This window comes from Hyperolius riggenbachi, chromosome 1 (assembly GCF_040937935.1).
Source record: "Hyperolius riggenbachi isolate aHypRig1 chromosome 1, aHypRig1.pri, whole genome shotgun sequence".
Lineage (NCBI taxonomy): Eukaryota > Metazoa > Chordata > Amphibia > Anura > Hyperoliidae > Hyperolius > Hyperolius riggenbachi.
Window position 1 is genome coordinate 299,052,678 of NC_090646.1, and position 14,713 is coordinate 299,067,390.

Consider the following 14,713-nt stretch of genomic DNA (forward strand, 5'->3'; position numbering starts at 1 on the left):
GTTTAGATATTTTATTTTTTTGTCAGTTGTTTCTGTGTTGTATTGAAGTGCAATTGCAAGTATTTTAAAAGTTTCAAAGGCTTTGATTAACAATGACATCAAACTTATGCTAAGAGTCAATATTTTTGTAGTTTTGCCGTTCTTTTTTAAGACCTCTGCAATTCACCCTGGCGTGCTATTAATCAACTTATGAGCCATATCCTGACTGATGGCGACACATACTTTCCTAATTAAGTCCTGGGACTCACTAGCAGTGCTTTTCTAAGCGCTTGTGATTTGTAAAGCTCTTGCTAATGTAATGCTATGGATGATTTTTAGAAATCATATCCCTCAAATGGGACCACACACAGCATTATATTAGCACAAGCTTTTCAAATCACAAAGCAAACACATGCTTAGGAAGGTTCTGCTGGTGGTCTAATGCATGGAGTTTGTGTGAGTTTTTATTTGTTCACCAACCTCTTGAGGATTCATCACAAGTTCTCAATTAGATACGGTCTGGTAGTTCCAGGCTATGGACCCAAACTTCCAGTGTTTTGTTTCCTCAACCACTTTATCTCTTTGGTCTTATGGCACAGAGCTTCATCATGCTAGAAAAGGCATTGTTTCTCACCAAACTCTTCTTGGATGGTTGGAAAAAGTTGCTTGTCGGAAGATGTTTTGGTACCATCCTTTACTCATTGCTGTGTTCTTGAGCAAAATTGTGAGTGAGCCCACTCCCCTTGGATGAGAAACAGCCTAACACATGCATGGTCTCAAGATGTTTTACTTTTGACATAAGACAAAACTGGGTCATCTAGCAACATTTTTGTCTGGAGCGCTACCATCAAACATTCAGAAAGGGGCTTTATCAAAGAAAATGACTTTTTTTTTCCCCCAGTCCGCAGCAGTCCAATTGCTGTACTTTTTGCAGAATATCAGTCAGAGAAGAGACTTCTTTGCTGCCCTTCTTGACACGAGGCCATCCTCCTAAAGTCTTTGCCTCTCTGTGCATACAGATGCACTCATATCTGCCTCCCCCCATTCCTGAGCAAGCTGTGCGCTTGTAGCACCCTCATCCCATAGGTGAATCATCTGATCCTTGTGCTTGCTGGTCTTTTCCAGCATGAACCTTTTTGAAGCATCCAGTTTGCTACTCTGACTCAATCAGCATAACAGAATGATCTCAAGCCTTGTGTTCATCAAAACCCTTCTACGTTAACAAGATTACTGAAATGATTTCAGCATGTCCTTTTGTGGCAGGGCTGAAATGCAGTGCATTCATTTTGGGGGGGAATTAAGTCAATTTTCATGGCAAAGGATTTTGCAATTCATCTAATCACTCATTAACTTGTTGATGACCGCCTCACGCCAATTGGCCTGAACGCGGCGGCTCCCCCATTGGCGTAAAGTCCTGGGGGCGGGTTTTGCAGGAGATTCCGTGAGCGCCGGTGCACGTGCATCTCCGCTTGAATTGCTCCGCTCCGTCATCAGTCTCCCAGCGGCGATCGCCGCTAGGGGACTGTTAGACGGCAAAACCACTGTCTATTTACATTGTACAATGCTGGGATCTACGGCAGCGCTGTACTGGCTGTCCCTTGGGGAGGCACAAGAACGATCAACTCTCATAGGCTAATGCCTATGACAGCCGATCGCTGTCATTGGCTGGTGGGGGGAGGGAGGTGGGAATAAATAGAGGCATATTTGTAATATATACAGTATATATATACATATACATACACAGTATATATCACAGGAGCGATCAGAGCCCACCAACAGAAATCTATGTTGGTGGGCAGAAAAGGGAGGCGGGGGGGAATCACTTGTGTGCTGAGTTGTACGACCCTGCAGCGAGCTGCAATGGCCTGAATTGTAAAAAATAGCCTGGTCACTAGGGGGGTGTAAGCCTATGGTCCTGAAGTGGTTAATAGGATTCTGGAGTATATTCAAAATGCTATAATAAAAATTGAAGCAACAAACTTTTTGTGAAAACCAATATTTGTGCCATTCTTAAAAGTTTTGGCCATGACTGTATATGTACCGATTGGTAATGGGGAAGCACACATTAATCATAGCTAGCCTAGGTGATCTGAGCACTATTAAGGCAAAGCACATTAGGTATTTGATATACCTTATGAAGTATCTTGAAGTATCTTGAAGTAGTTTGATCACATTTATCCTTTCATTTGCGTAACACTGGCTTGTGATTAAATTGCTGTGGGCTTTTTTTTTTGCTTGTTTTATTGAAAATACTATTTTGCATTAGGTCTATCCTTTGAATATAGCCCTGAGCTCTCTTTAGCCCTACGTACCTATAATATCCCAGAAAGCAGCAGTGATGAGGTGGCACTTTCTCAAGAATTTGACCAACCAGACAAGACAAAGAAGTGGAGGGAAGGTGTCCTTAAATCCAGCTTTAACTACCTTCTGCTTGATCCAAGGTAAGAAACTGGATTGTGTCTTTTGTACATCTGCTAGACATAAGCATCTTGCTAAATATTTATAGCCTGTGTTTAAGTTCACTATCATGAACACAGAGGACAGGTACCTATACATTAATTGGTTTTTGGTCGATTCAATCAGAAGGACCTCACTACTGGCGGCCAGCCGGTGCCATGCTAAAATCTACTGGAAATCTGCAGTATGTGGCCAGGCAATAGATCGCTATCAGATTCGATCAGAGAGGGATCTATCTGATAGTTGATCTGGTGGCCATCGTCTATTGTATGACCACTTTTAAGCTGTAGTTCAGCAGATACACTGAATAAGCAGATACATTGTATTGTTGTATTTTCCGGTGTAAAGGTGGCCATACATCGGTTTACTTGGTTGGCTAATCGACCATCCGGTTATTATCTGATTGGATGAAAATCTGTGCCGTCAAGTGCATGCTCGATTGACAATGCGAACAAATTCAGGCTGATATTGGTTGCATTAAGCAGTCGGATAGGCTGCAAGATGTCGTATCGGTTGACCATCGTGGTCAATGGGGTGCACGGCAGTAACGGCAGGCGGAAAAACTCACTGCGCTGGTCTCCTAATATATAAATGTATATGTATGTGCATTTATACATTACCTGTCTTGTGCCGCGGTGCCTGTCCTCTTCCGAATCTACAGATGCACTGCTCTGAGAGATTTCATGCTTAAATTTATTGGGAATCAGCCTGCGATGTATGGGCAGCCAGCAAATATCTCTGTAATCCATTCCAGTGCTCTCCCCAGAATTTTTTTTTCAGCAAATCCTGCTAACGTGCTTTGGTGAGAACACTGCATTTGATCAGAGAGAGTTTAGTCTCTTGGTTGAATCTGCTCATCATTGCTAGGAGTATGGGCTACCTTTTAGGCTGAATAGATAGATCCTTAGACAACCTTTTGAGTAGTTGATCTTGCCAATTGACTTCCTGATTGGTAATTGATGCGAGATAGTAATGCCAGATCAATGTACACAGGAGTACAATGGCTCTTCTAACTTATTTGTTTCCAGCATTAAGTTTCCTTCTTATCACATGCATATTGCATATGACTGATATTTATCACCATGTCTGATTGCCTAGCAAATTATAAAGTGATAATTTATTGGTTATTTCCTGTTTCTCAACAGAAGATTTCACTCTCAATTCTCAGTCCAATTGATTGGACCTTTGATAGGTTGGGATTGGATCATGTGTATTTGGCCAAGTCTAAGATGAGGTGATATTTCTGAACATTACAGTAGAATCCCTTTATAGTAAATTCCAAGGGACCAGGAAAAGTAGTTTACACACTGAGAATTGGTTATACATTGAATATTTATACAGACATATTTGCTGAGACCTGAGGACTAAGTTTACTATATCAGAGTTTACTATAATGTAATTTCTACTGTAGTTGTTAACCTGTGTGTGAAGAATCATTTGTATATCTGGGAAAGCATGAAAACCAAATGCCTGTTTTTTTTTTTTCTGCTTCCTTTTAGGTGTTTCAGAATACTCCCATTGTTGTGTTTTTTTAATTAACCACTTAAGGACCACAGATTTATACCCTCCTAGTGACCAGGCGATTTTTACAATTCCGCACTTCGCCACTTTAGCGATTTATTGCTCGGTCATACAACTTAGCACCCAAATAATTTATTTAAATTATTATTTTTTTTTAATTTAAACAGGGGGTGTTTATTTGAGGGAGGAGGGGTGTATAAGCATGCCAGCTCCGATTGTGGCTGGCAGGCTGATCACGGATCCCTGCTCTGTATCTCGGCAGGGAACGCTTGTGCATGCCCTGTTAATCCCCGCCTCCAGGACTTGACACCAATCGGTGTTGGGCTGTCCTAGGGGCACCACCTTCCCATCGGCGGGAGGAGGTCGGGAAGAAGTTAAAACCTATTTCCCATTTTCTTCCCACCATTATTTTACAACACTTTATTTTTTGTCATTGATTAACCACTTGACGCCTGAGGCATTTTTCCTCTTGTGGACCAGAGCAATTTTCACCTGTCAGCGCTCCTCCCTTTCTTTTTCCAATAACTTAACCACTTGCCGACCACCCACAGCCGATGGGCGGCGGCAAAGTAGATCCCTAAAGGACCGCAATACGCCCAAGGGCGTTGCGTCCTTTTCGCATGCCGGGGGAGAGATCGCGTCATTGATGACGCGCGCTTCCCCCGGCAACTGGCTCCGCCCACCCGCCGCAACATCCCGCCGGCCATACGGAAGCGCCGGCGGGATGTTAACCCCACGATCGCCGCTACAAAGTGTATAATACACTTTGTGATGTATACAAAGTGTATTATACTGGCTGCCTCCTGCCCTGGTGGTCCCAGTGTCCGAGGGACCACCAGGGCAGGCTGCAGCCACCCTAGTCTGCACCCAAACACACTGATCTGCCCCCCCCCCCCGCCCCCTGATCGCCCACAGCACCCCTCAGACCCTCCCCTGCCCAGCCCCCAGACCACTGTTTGCACCCAATAATAACCCATCAATCACTCCCTGTCACTATCTGTCAACGCTATTTTTTTTTATCCCCCCCTGCCCCCTGCTCCCTCCTGATCACCCCCCCCACCCCTCAGATTCTCCCCAGACCCCCCCCCCCCCCATCCTCTGTGTACTGTATGCATCTATCCCCCCTGATCAACTGTCAATCACCCATCAACCCATCAATCACCCCCTGTCACTGCCACCCAACAATCAGCCCCTAACCTGCCCCTTGCGGGCAATCTGATCACTCACCCACATCAATAGATCGCCCGCAGATCCGACGTCCGATCACCTCCCAAGTGCAGTGTTTACATCTGTTCTCTACCCTAAACACCCACTAATCACCCATCAATCACCCATCAATCACCGCCTATCACCACCTGTCACTGTTACCTATCAGATCAGACCCTAATCTGCCCCTTGCGGGCACCCAATCACCCGCCCACACGCTCAGATTGCCCTCAGACCCCCCCCCCCCCTTATCAATTCGCCAGTGCATTAAATTACATCTGTTCTTCCCTGTAATAACCCACTGATCACCTGTCAATCACCTGCCAATCACCTATCACCCATCAATCACCCCCTGTCACTGCCACCCATCAATCAGCCCCTGTCACTGCCACCCATCAATCAGCCCCTAACCTGCCCCTTGCGGGCAATCTGATCACCCACCCACACCATCCGATCGCCTGCAGACCCGCAGTCAGATCGCCTCCCAAGTGCATTGCATCTGTTCTCTCCTCTAAACACCCACTAATTACCCATCAATCACCACCTGTCACTGCTACCCATCAGATTAGACCCCTATCTGTCCCTAGGGCACCCAATCACCCTGCCCACACCCTCAGACCCCAGCCCTGATCACCTCGCTAGTGCATTACTTGCTTCTATCCCCCCCCCCACTAATAACACCTTGAGACACCCATCAATCACCTCCTGTCACCACCTGTCACCCCCTAGCACACCTACCCATCAGATCAGGCCCTAATTTGCCCCATGTGGGCTCCTGATCACTCGGCCAAACCCTCAGATCCCCCTCAGACCCCCTTCCGCTCACCTCCCCAGTGCATTGAGTGCATCTATTTTCCCCTCTAATCACCCCCTGAGACACCCATCAATCACCTCCTGTCACCCCCCTAGCACTCCTATCCATCAGATCAGGCCCAATACAACCTGTCATCTAAAAGGCCACCTTGCTTATGACCGGTTCCACAAAATTCGCCCCCTCATAGACCACCTGTCATCAAAATTTGCAGATGCTTATACCCCTGAACAGTCATTTTGAGACATTTGGTTTCCAGACTACTCACGGTTTTGGGCCCGTAAAATGCCAGGGCGGTATAGGAATCCTACAAGTGACCCCATTTTAGAAAAAAAGACACCCCAAGGTATTCTGTTTGGTGTATGACGAGTTCATAGAAGATTTTATTTTTTTGTCAAAAGTTAGCGGAAATTGATGTTTGTTGTTTTTTTTCACCAAGTGTCATTTTTCACTAACTTGTGACAAAAAATAAAATCTTCTATGAACTCGCCATACACCTAACGGAATACCTTGGGGTGTCTTCTTTCTAAAATGGGGTCACTTGTGGGGTTCCTATACTGCCCTGGCATTTTAGGGGCCCTAAACCGTGAGGAGTAGTCTAGAAAAGAAATGCCTCAAAATGACCTGTGAATAGGACGTTGGGCCCCTTAGCGCACCTAGGCTGCATAAAAAGTGTCACACATGTGGTAACGCCGTACTCAAGAGAAGTAGTATAATGTGTTTTGGGGTGTATTTTTACACATACCCATGCTGGGTGGGAGAAATCTTTGTAAATGGACAATTGTGTGTAAAAAAAATCAAACAATTGTCATGTACAGAGATATTTCTACCACCCAGCATGGGTATGTGTAAAAATACACCACAAAACACATTATACTACTTCTCCTGAGTACGGCGGTACCACATGTGTGGCACTTTTTTACACCCTAAGTGCGCTAAGGGGCCCAAAGTCCAATGAGTACCTTTAGGATTTTACAGGTCATTTTGCGACATTTGGTTTCAAGACTACTCCTCACGGTTTAGGGCCCCTAAAATGCCAGGGCAGTATAGGAACCCCACAAATGACCCCATTCTAGAAAGAAGACACCCAAAGGTATTCCGTTAGGAGTATGGTGAGTTCATAGATTTTATTTTTTGTCACAAGTTAGCGGAAAATGACACTTTGTGAAGAAAAACAATTAAAATCAATTTCCGCTAATTTGTGTCAAAAAATAAAATCTTCTATGAACTCACCATACTCCTAACGGAATACCTTGGGGTGTCTTCTTTCTAAAATGGGGTCATTAGTGGGGTTCCTATACTGCCCTGGCATTTTAGGGGCCCTAAACCGTGAGGAGTAGTCTTGAAACAAAAATGACCTGTGAAATCCTAAAGGTACTCATTGGACTTTGGGTCCCTTAGCGCAGTTAGGGTGCAAAAAAGTGCCACACATGTGGTATAACCGTACTCAGGAGAAGTAGTATAATGTGTTTTGGGGTGTATTTTTACACATACCCATGCTGAGTGGGAGAAAAATCTCTGTAAATGGACAATTGTGTGTAAAAAAAAAAATCAAACAATTGTCATTTACAGAGATATTACTCCCACCCAGCATGGGTATGTGTAAAAATACACCCCAAAACACATTATACTACTTCTCCTGAGTACGGCAATATCACATGTGTGGCACTTTTTTGCAGCCTAACTGCGCTAAGGGGCCCAAAGTCCAATGAGCACGTTTAGGCTTTACAGGGGTGCTTACAATTTAGCACCCCCCAAAATGCCAGGACAGTAAACACACCCCACAAATGACCCCATTTTAGAAAGTAGACCCTTCAAGGTATTCAGAGAGGAGCATAGTGAGTCCGTGGCAGATTTCATTTTTTTTTGTCACAAAGTGTCATTTTCCGCTAACTTGTGACAAAAAATAAAATCTTCTATGAACTCACCATGCCTCTCAGTGAATACTTTGGGATGTCTTCTTTCCAAAACGGGGTCATTTGGGGGGTATTTATACTATCCTGGATTTTTAGCACCTCATGAAACATGACAGGTGGGCAGAAAAGTCAGAGATGCTTGAAAATGGGAAAATTCACTTTTGGCACCATAGTTTGTAAACGCTATAACTTTTACCCAATCCAATAAATATACACTGAATGTTTTTTTTTTATCAAAGACATGTAGCAGAATAACTTTTGCGCTCAAATGTATAGGAAATTTTACTTTATTTGAAAAATGTCAGCACAGAAAGTTAAAAAGGTCATTTTTCGTCCAACCCTCCAGGACAGTGACATTAAGATTTGGGCTCCGCCCCCCAGAAACAGGAAACACCCAGCGTGAGCTCTATAAATCTGTTCCCAGGTATCCACACCTCAGTTGTGTGTTTCCTTCCCTGGGAACATGAGCTCTGTAAAGGGAGCTAGCTGGTCAGCAGCCTGGGAGTGCTGAGGCTGGTAATAGTTCCCTGAGGGAGCCTGCTTCACTACCCTGGAGGGTTGGAATATTGTTGCAGCAGAAAGCTCCTTACCTGCTTAAACAGGTTTTTCCCCTCTAGCAGCCACCTGAGCGGCTGTGCGTGCTAGAGGGAGGACAACGCGGAGCAGCCCTGACGGAGGTCCTGGACACAGCGGTGGGGGAATATCGGCTCTGCACGGAGGAAGGATGGCTTTGCCCCCAGTCTAGCGGTACTTCCGCCGACGAGTGACTTCACTTCCGCATTTTGCGCGGCTGCAAAACAGCGTTGTGTGCGTTCCTTGTGGCACTTAGCGTTTGGCCTTTGCCGAGGATGGACGCACGAAAACTTCAGGATCAGGTAAGCCGGCGGAGATCTTGTGGGGAGCCGCGTTTGATCACGGTCTGACTGGTCGCCGCACTGGTCTGAGGTTTGATTATGCTGCTCAGATGTATTTAGTCAGCATATGAATGACAGTGGCTAGATCAAGGATATTTGCTGAAGCTGTCTTTTTGTGGTGGCACATTGTTGTTTAAAACCAGTTAAACATGGATAACTGCACTGATCTTAAGTTTAATTAATAGATCAGAAAAAGCATGTTAGACTACTTGGTGATTTGATTACTTAAATGGAGCAAGATGTTTGTTACCAGTTTAAGTATTGTAAAAGTCCTGATAGTTCAGAAAAGCATTTGTTCACATGTGACTGATTGGTTTTTGTGCAGCTCAATGTGTTTTGCATAAGTAATTGTTGCATAGCTACCTGAATGAATGTTAACTACATGGTGCATTCATTGTGGGGAGTGAGCTGGTTACTGGGTCAGCTGCATATAATGTTGGATGTTTTCCTTCTAAGTTTGCAGGAGGGATTTATTGGTGCAGTATCACCAAATATATTAAGTTTAAAAAAAAAAAAAAAAAAAAAATTTTTTTTTCCCTCTCTCTCTCCTGCAATACATTTTAGCAGCTGTATGCATCTACATTCTGTCTAGATGAGCTACACTTGAATTGATATGCATCCTAAATTATCTGTCTGATTGCTGTACTTAAGCTTATTTTACAGATGATATTCATTTTTTTGGTAAACAGCTCACTATATACACAGAGTATATATGAATAAACATCACATCTGTTCAGGAGAGGATTTATGTGATTAATTACAGGCTTTAATGAATTATAGTAATTAATCTCATGGTATTATTCTCTTCATATGTTTTTCAGGAGACTTCGGACTTATCCGATAGCTCTAACAGGTCCAGGAGTTGCCTTGTCTGTAAGGTTGTTTTGCCAACTAGCTGGACAAAAGCATCTTGCCAAGGATGTATTACAAAGTTAATTAATGACGAGAATACTGCCTCCTGCAAAGAGTTTATGACTACCATGAGGCATGAAATGGTAGAGACATTTAGAGCATTCAGGGAAAATCTGCCTACAGGGTCAGCTCCTGTGGTACCTCCTGTGGCAGTTATTCCCAAGGAGAATCCTAAGCCACGAAAAGCTCTTGTAAAAACTACAAGACGTTTAATTTCTTCAGATGAAGAAGAAGAAGAGGAAATACAGGATGTTCTTCCTGGAGGACAGGTTAACAGGGATTTATCACAGGATGATATGTCAGATCAAAGTGATACGGATGAGAAACTTATGTTTTCAAGATTCAGATTTCCGGTGGAAGAGACTGATGAATTAGTGCGGGCTATTCACACTACCTTGAATATTAATCAGACCACTCCCGCTCCTGTGTCCATACATGATAAATTATATTCTGGTATGGATCCCACACCACATTTAAATTTTCCTGTACATCCCTCAACAAAAAACCTAATTAATACGCAATGGAAATACCCAGAGAAAAAACTTTTTATTTCCAGAGGGTTTAGAAAGCGATTCCCCTTTTCAGAAGAAGATGCAAAACTATGGGAAGGTTGTCCCAAGTTAGACGCAGCGTTCAGTCTAATGAATAGGGAGAATGAACTTGCTTTTGAGGATTTGGGTTTCCTTAAAGACCCAGCAGACAAGAAAATTGATTTGTCACTTAAAAAAGCTTATACAGCAGCAGTAACTAACTTTAAGCCTGCTGCAGCCACCACCTGTGTCTCTAGGACCACTTTATTATGGATAGAGAGGGTGGAAGAATTAGTCAAAACTGATGCTCCTAAAAAGGACATTTTAGAAGCTCTGAGTGCTGTTAAGAAATCTAATAATTATGTTACTGATGCTTCAACAGAGTCACTAAGAGTTACAGCAAAGACAACAGCACTAGTTAATGCCCGCATGCCCGCAGAAATCTGTGGCTCAAGACATGGGACGGTAGCCAATCGTCCAAGTCTAAGGCATGTAATCTACCCTTTACGGGGGATCTGTTATTTGGCCCTCAGCTCCAAGAAGTCTTGGAGAAGACGGCAAGCAGGAAATTATCAATTCCTGAAGAAAAAGAAATTCAAGCCGAATAGGCCCTTTTTTCGCCGCAATAACCAGGCGAGAAATAAAGGGGTCCAAAAAAGGACTTGGCCAATTAATAAGGAAGGGCCTAGGAGGACTCCGCTGCATAAGCCAGCGGAGCCCCAAAGCAAGCACCAGTGACGCCAGGCTGAAAGTAGGGGGCAGGTTATCTCGCTTTCATCCAGAGTGGAGAAAGATAACCTCGAATCAATTCATTTTAGACCTAATAAAAGACGGGTACAAGATAAGATTCATAAAAAAGCCCCCGGTGAGGTTTGTAAAGACTTTAATGCCGAAAGACAGAGAAGCCAGGATGGCATTACAGGAATTACTAAGAGACATGATGGACAGAAATGTCATAAAAGAGGTACCACCTCAGGAAAGAAACCGAGGGTTCTATTCTCGAATTTTTCTGATCAAAAAGCCAACCGGAAAATTCAGAATGATTCTGAACTTAAAACCACTAAACCCCTTTATTGTATACGAAAAGTTCAGAATAGAAACTGTGTATACGATGAGGAACTTACTGAATGCAGACGTGTTTATGGTGAACATAGATCTGACAGACGCTTATTGGCACATCCCAATCAGAAGGGAGTCTCAAAAGTACCTAAGATTCAGTGTACAAGGAGACGGCGGAGTGCTGCATTATCAATTCTCGTGCCTTCCTTTCGGAATATCTTCAGCACCAAGAGTGTTTACGAAAGTAATGGCAGAGGTGGTAGGAAATCTTAATCTCCAGAACATTATAATAATCCCTTATCTGGACGACCTATTAGTTCTAGCAGACAATGCGGTACTGCTTCAAAGAGATCTGAAGAGGGTGTTAGGTCAGTTAGAAACCCTGGGTTGGTTAGTAAATTACCAAAAGTCACATCTGGATCCATCCCAGGTGATCAAATTTTTGGGGTTCATAATAAATTCACCCCTTCAAAGACTGTTCTTGCCAGAGGACAAGGTGACAAAAGTGCAGTCGACAATAGTCAGCCTTCTAGAGGCAGACGCCATCTCAGTACGGCAGTGCATGAGTATAGTGGGTCTTCTAACCTCAACAGCACCAGCGGTAGATTGGGCAATGGCTCACGTAAGAGTTCTCCAGAACTGGCTACTGGAAAACTGGAACAGAAATCAGGGCGATTTAGAAAGCGTGTTATCAATACCAACCTGGGTAAAGGAATCACTGTCTTGGTGGATGGATATAAAAAATCTTCAGTTAGGAAGACTATGGCGGTCTCCTCCAACAAAGATTATAACAGACGCAAGTTTGATGGGTTGGGGAGCCCATGTGGACGGACTATACCTGCAAGGGTCATGGACAGACCCAGTAAGGGGAGAGTCATCCAACTTCAGAGAAATGAAGACAGTTCATATGGCCCTATTACAAGCATCAGAGTGTCTAAAGGGGCATCATCTTCAGGTTCGTTCAGACAACATAACAGTAGTAGCCTATCTGAACAAACAAGGAGGGACAAGGTCCAGAAAACTCCTAGAAGTGTCACTGAAGTTCTTAGATTGGGCAGAGCTGAATCTGCTATCGTTAACAGCAGTCCATCTGAAAGGGACATTAAAACGAATGGCCGACCTTCTAAGCAGACAAAGACTGTCAAATTCCGAGCTGAGGCTCAACCCGGAAGTATTCAGAATGATAACGGCCAGATGGGGGTGGCCCGAAATAGACCTTTTTGCCAATCAGACGAACTCTCAATGCAGAAGGTTTTTCTCTCTAGATCCGAAGGGAGCATGTGCAATAGATGCGTTGGCCCAAGATTGGATCTTCAGCAAAGCATATGCCTTTCCACCAATCCCCTTGATTCCTCTTGTATTACAGAAGTTGAAACTGTCCAGAATGACTCTGATATTAATAGCACCAGATTGGCCAAAACGATCATGGTACCCGTTGTTACTAAAAATGCTGAAAAAAGATCCTTTACTCCTCCCTCAGGAGGAATTACTTTTAGATCAAGAGGAACACAGATGGGTACATGTTCCAAATCTGCATCTAAAAGCATGGTTTCTGAAAGGGATGTTCTGAAGTCCAAGGGCTTGTCAGACAGAGTGATCAAGACGGTTCTGAAAAGCAGAAAGAAAGTAACCAGATCGATCTATTCTAAGTATTGGAAGACTTTTTTAGACTGGAAAAAGAGAAATAAAGTTAAAGACAATAAATTACCGACAATTCTGGAGTTCCTGCAAGATGGAATTGAGAGGGGTTTGGCCTTAAGTACAATTAAGGTACAAGTAGCAGCAATTTCTGTTTTCGTTGATAAGAAATTAGCCTTAGATCCCCTGGTGATCAGATTTATGAAATCAGTAGAAAGATCAAGGCCAATAGTTAAGAAATCATGTCCTAGGTGGGACCTATCTTTAGTTCTCAATGTACTTATGGAAGAGCCATTCGAACCTCTAGAAGAAATTTCGTTAAGGACGGTAACTGATTTTTTACCAAAAGTATCATCAGTGTCTAATAGGGGGCAAGAGATAATATTGCCTACCTTCTGCAATAAAGCAGTTCATCCAAAAGAGAAGCAGTGGCACAAGCTGGATGTAAGGAGGTGCTTACTAATATACTTAAAAAGAGTGAAGCAACTCAGGAAAACAGAGAGGTTATTTGTTAATTTCACTGGAAATAAAGTGGGAGAAAAAATGACCAAAGCTTCGATAGCAAGATGGCTCAAGGTTTGTATTGAGGAAGCTTACAAATTGAGGCAGTTGGAGTCACCTAAAGAGATCACAGCACACTCTACTAGAGCTATGGCAACCTCCTGGGCCTATAGAGCTGGGGCATCGGCATCAGAGATCTGCCGGGCAGCAACATGGAGGAGTGTCAACACGTTCGTCAGACATTACCGTCTAGATCTGATGACAGCAGGAGAACAGTCCTTCGGGAGGAAAGTTCTACAGGCTGTGGTCCCGCCCTAAGGTGGGTGATTCCTTGTTTATCATCTCAATGTCACTGTCCTGGAGGGTTGGACGAAAAAAACAGGATTACGACCTGGTAATTCTATTTTTGACAACCCTCCAGGACAGTCCTTAGTTCCCACCCGTTAAGCATCATGTATTTTGATGTGGGTAAGAAGTATTAGGGTATCCAGTATGACTAGGTTCAGGTCTTGTGCACAACTGAGGTGTGGATACCTGGGACCAGATTTATAGAGCTCACGCTGGGTGTTTCCTGTTTCTGGGGGGCGGAGCCCAAATCTCAATGTCACTGTCCTGGAGGGTTGTCAAAAATAGAATTACCAGGTCGTAATCCTGTTTTTTGTTGACAAAATTCATGTCTTTTTTGATGAATATAATAAAAACTAAAACTCGCAGCAGCAATCAAATAGCACCAAAAGAAAGCTGTATTAGTGAGAAGAAAAGGAGGTAAAATTCATTCAGGTGGTAGGTTGTATGACCGAGCAATAAACCGTGAAAGCTGCATTGGTCTGAATGGAGAAAAAGGCTCTGGTCCTTAAGGGGTAGAAAGACTGTGGTCCTCAAGTGGTTAAGCACTACTAATCACAGCGTAATGATCTATATCTTGTTTTTCTTGCCACCAATTAGGCTTTCTTTGGGAGTTACAGTATGCCAAGAACTATTTTATCCTAAATGCATTTTAACATGAATAATAAGAAAAAAAAATTATAAAATGCATTATTTTTCAGATTTTGACCATTATAGTGTTAAAATAAAACATTCTACTGTGGATAAAAGCCACACCTTTTATGTGCCCTTTTGTCCCGGTTATTGCAACGTTTAAAAAATTTCCCTAGTACAATGTATGGCACCAATATTTTATTTGGAAATAAAAGTGCATTTTTTCAGTTTTGCGTCCATCACTAATTACAAGCCCATAAAATAAAAATTAATAGTAATATACTTCCTTGA

The 14,713-nt window shown here is 43.3% G+C and overlaps 1 protein-coding gene across 6 annotated transcripts in view; it reads left to right on the forward strand.

Moving 5' to 3' along the window:
- The window catches only part of ANKLE1 (ankyrin repeat and LEM domain containing 1), a 204,319-nt gene that overhangs the window by 102,898 nt on the left and 86,708 nt on the right, over nt 1–14,713 (forward strand). For 4 of the 6 annotated variants that reach the window (XM_068233769.1, XM_068233770.1, XM_068233772.1 and 1 more), the window contains one exon: nt 2,246–2,420. In XM_068233769.1, coding sequence (XP_068089870.1) covers nt 2,246–2,420 — 175 coding nt within the window. Of the gene's footprint in view, nt 1–2,245; nt 2,421–8,507; nt 9,312–9,625; nt 10,580–14,713 lie in introns of those variants that run through there. The other 2 variants (XR_011020485.1, XM_068233773.1) reach the window with 2 other exon arrangements.